This window comes from Porites lutea, chromosome 7, assembly GCF_958299795.1.
Source record: "Porites lutea chromosome 7, jaPorLute2.1, whole genome shotgun sequence".
NCBI lineage: Eukaryota > Metazoa > Cnidaria > Anthozoa > Scleractinia > Poritidae > Porites > Porites lutea.
In genome coordinates this window covers 11,920,335-11,924,321 of record NC_133207.1, presented here as the reverse complement: position 1 = coordinate 11,924,321, position 3,987 = coordinate 11,920,335, and the positions used below count along the sequence as shown (strand labels likewise).

Sequence of the window (3,987 nt, the reverse complement as noted above, 5' to 3'; positions counted from 1 at the left end):
CAGGCTTAGATTTAGGAAGTCAAAATAAACAGAAGAGAAAAAGCCAGCCAAATGGAAAAAATGAATCTAAACGCTGTGGACTGACAGATGTGAAAAAGGCAAATAATACAGCAAAAACTCGGCTAGAAAAGATTGTATTAAATAAGAAAGCGATGAAGCGTGTGGCAAACGAAATGGATGCTATTGCTACAAAACGTTGTTTCGACAAGTTTGCAAACCAGTTTAATTATTCCTTGCATTAATAGGCACCCCATGATTTTGAACAGAAATATTGTATATGATAACAAAAAGAAGACTGAGCTGATATGTACAGTCTGTATAATTACATAAACATTACACAAACTATAACACAGCTAAACTTAATTAAACCAGTGAGTTTAACATTTTCATTAGCATTTTCGCCCATTTATCAGATTTATATCTTAGTATCCCTCGCGTGTGCCATAGAGGTGCAGAATAGCAATGAAAACGATGAGTTTCTTGTCGACGACGTCTTGGTGCATCCAAATGCCTTTGACTCTGATCATCACCCTCTACCATTCAAGTTACATGTTAAGAAAACAAGGCCAAGAAATACTCAACGTAAAGTTTATTGTTACAGATCAAGGGATTTTAATGGTTTACGAAAGTCATTAAGAACCCTACCCTGGGACCTGGTAACATCAGATACTAGTACTGATACAAGTTTAGATAAATTTCAGGATATGTTATTTTGTGCAATTGACCATCACATACCACAAAGAACTCTGAAACGACGTTCTAGGCCTCCTTGGATTGATAACGTTTGAAGACTAATGGATCTGATGATTTATTTCTGAAATTTAAGGATCTTAGAAGGAAGACCAAGAAGCTTATTAATTCAAGCTATCAACAGTATCTTCAGTCTCTGTCTGGAAAACTCCAGGAAAATCCCAAGCATTTTTGGGCATTCTATTCTATCAAATCTAAGACAAAACGAATTCCTGAAACTGTTATCTATGGAGACACCAGGTCTAGAGACTTGAATTCGAAAGTGGAGTTATTCAATGTGTTTTTTCACTCAGTCTACTCTAAATCCACTACTGATGTTAAACTGTTGGCCACAGATGTTGTTAATCCGAACTTGTTATTTGAAGTTACAACAACAGCTCCAGAGCATGAAGGAATTCTAAGTAAGATCGACGTAAACAAGGCACCTGGTGTGGACAACTTACCAGCCCGTATTTTACGTACTTGTGCAAAAGAGCTTTCTACTCCACTTGCCCTTTTGTTTCATTTATCCCTGAGAACCGGGAAAATGCCCACTTTATGGAAATCAGCCAGTATTACCCCAATTCATAAGGGAGATAGCAGGGAGCTTGTTACCAACTACAGATCTATCTCGTTATTGCCAATCCCGGCCAAGTGCTTAGAACGTATTGTTCATTCTGCTATCTATGATCATGTCTCACCATTTTCAACTGAGTGGCAACATGGTTTCATTAAAGGTAGATCCTGTGAGACTCAACTGATTTTAACCTATCATCAATGGGCTACTGCCTTTGATAAAGGTAGACAAGTTGATGTAGTCTTTTTAGACTTTTCCAAAGCCTTTGACAAAGTGAACCATGCAGTTTGTTGCAAAAGTTGTGCAACTTTGGGATCACTGGTTCATTATTACAATGGTGTTCATCTGGAGTTCCTCAGGGCTCTTTATTAGGGGTTTTTATTTTTTGTTATATTTATTAGTGACCTTCCCAAAGTAGTACTTCCTGGCAGTACTATTGCCCTTTATGCTGATGACTGTAAATGTTCTAGAATCATTGACCCGGCTGGTGATCTTGAATTGTTTCAACAGGACCTGGATAGTCTGCGTCAGTGGAGTGTTCGGAATTTCATGAACTTCAATGTTAAGAAATGCAAAATTATGAAAATTACTAAGAAGATTCAACCACTCACTTCTAGTTTTTTCCCGGAAAACTCTGAACTAGAAGAAGTTAAAGAGTTTAAAGACTTCGGGACTTGGGGATTATTACAAATTATCACTTATCATGGAACCCACATATAGATTACATAGTATCCAAGGCTAACAGAATGCTCGGTCTGATTAAAAGAACTTGTAAAGGTCTGGATGACCCTAAGACCTTGCGTACTCTTTACTGCTCATTGGTCCGCTCAAATTTGGAATATTGTTCGGTGGTGTGGTCCCCATATACAAAGAGAAATACTGATAAGCTGGAAAGAGTACAGAGAGGAGCGACTAAACTTATCTTAAAAAGTGATGATCCCTATGACATTCGTTTGAAGAAGTTAAACCTCATGTCACTGGAGAAGAGACGATCACTGGCTCACGTGACGTTCTTATATAAAGTACTTAATGGCAACATTGATATTGACATCAATAAAATTATAGATTTCCACTCAGAAGCTGACCACTTCTCACTTAGGGCTAAGGACTCTTTAACTTTAAAGAAGAAATATGCCAGAACTAATGTCTTGAAGTATAGTTTTTTCCATAGAATTACTGACCAGTGGAATCAACTACCGTTAGACATTCGTGTTTCTGATAATGTAAATATTTTTAAGTCTAGATTTAGGAAATTTTTCAGTGATTTTTAAGTAGCTTTTATATTTCTGTATTTTCTGAAACTATTATTTTATTGTGTTTCTATATATTTTTAGGTGATCTGTTTTTATATGGGGTCTAGGACTCCTTTACAGTTCATCCTTTGGTTTTTAATCCATAGATTGTAATAAAGATAAAGATGAAAATTGTTTTACTATCTTGTACTAAAGTCATGATAAGAAAATATATGTAGATAAATATCAACTATGTAAAAAACAATAATAAATAATAATAATGAATCAAAAGTCATAGGCTGATTTAAACATTAAAGTATTTACTAAGGTTTTAAAATGGGTAAAATTCTTTTCATGTCTAATGTTTCAAAGATGGCCGGGCATTGAAAAGAGATGGGGCCATCACTGCAAACAACCTGGTCCCCAGTGTTTTCGATGTCTTTACATGGAATGGTTTAAGAAACAAAACATCATTTCCTCGAACAGAGTAAGTGCTGGGACACGTTGAAAATGGAATAGTCACCAGACTACAAATTCCACAGGTAGCAAGTGGAATGAGAACAACACAGGAGTGATATGGCTATTACGTTTATCGGAAGGTTAGGAGACGAGCGGCAGCATTCTCTGTACATGTTAGGAAATTTTCAGTAGATAGTTCGGTTAACCAAATATAGAAGTGAGTTACAATAGACAAGTGTTGATGTAAAACAAAAGCGTGATAGGAACAGTAGTTGTTTCAAATGTATTAGACTGGCAAATCAAGCCTATGTTGCGCAAATGAAACTGAGAAGGATGATTTACAAGTGAGAGTCACGTGTAAGAAGAAATAGCAAGTACGAGACAATCCTCACGCATTGTAATACAGGATTTGTACTTCCAATGCTCAATGTTCGTGGACAATGTGAAGTTATTTAAAAATAAATGTTATCACATTTTAGACATATTACCGGATTTTTTTAGTCCTTGCAAAACAATTGATATTTCCCAATATCAGTTGTGGAAATGGATCAGTGCAGTCTCCGTACCATGAAATTCTCTGTAAGCAGATTAAAAAATCCTCAGTAAGGCAGTTAGCCTCAAGGTACTTAATTACCTCAGTAGTATAGACAGTGGAGGTTCTGTTACACCTTGTTCACAACTCGTAAGCCACCCCCCACACACCGAACGAGCAGCCTACCCTCTTGTGTCAGAAGCGAAAGAAGCGAAAACAAAACCGAAACCGGCCTGAAACTGGAACGCAAAAACGAGGTTATCGTTTCAGCAACCAAGAGCCTGCACCATTGTCAAAGAAACCTCCAACGCTTGAAAGGTCGTTTTCAGAGAGGAGAAAACCAATTAGAGATGAGAATTGTCCCAGTATATATACACGATGGCGGCCGGACACTTTTAGAACAACGTTCTGGACCTGTTTTACGGCCTCTTTAAAGATGAAAACGTCCCCGATCCACT

At 37.1% G+C, this 3,987-nt stretch overlaps 1 protein-coding gene and 1 pseudogene across 1 annotated transcript in view; both read left to right on the top strand.

Moving 5' to 3' along the window:
• The window catches only part of LOC140943039 (UV-stimulated scaffold protein A-like), a 6,354-nt gene extending 5,868 nt beyond the window's left edge, over window positions 1-486 (top strand). Inside the window, exon 2 of the mRNA XM_073392073.1 lies at window positions 1-486. This exon is cut by the window's left edge and continues 630 nt beyond it. Within this exon, the coding sequence (XP_073248174.1) occupies window positions 1-242 (242 nt within the window). The 3' untranslated portion in view covers window positions 243-486.
• A 310-nt stretch (window positions 487-796) lies between these two features.
• Window positions 797-2,577, top strand: LOC140944450 (uncharacterized; annotated as a pseudogene).
• The last annotated feature ends 1,410 nt before the right edge of the window (window positions 2,578-3,987 follow it).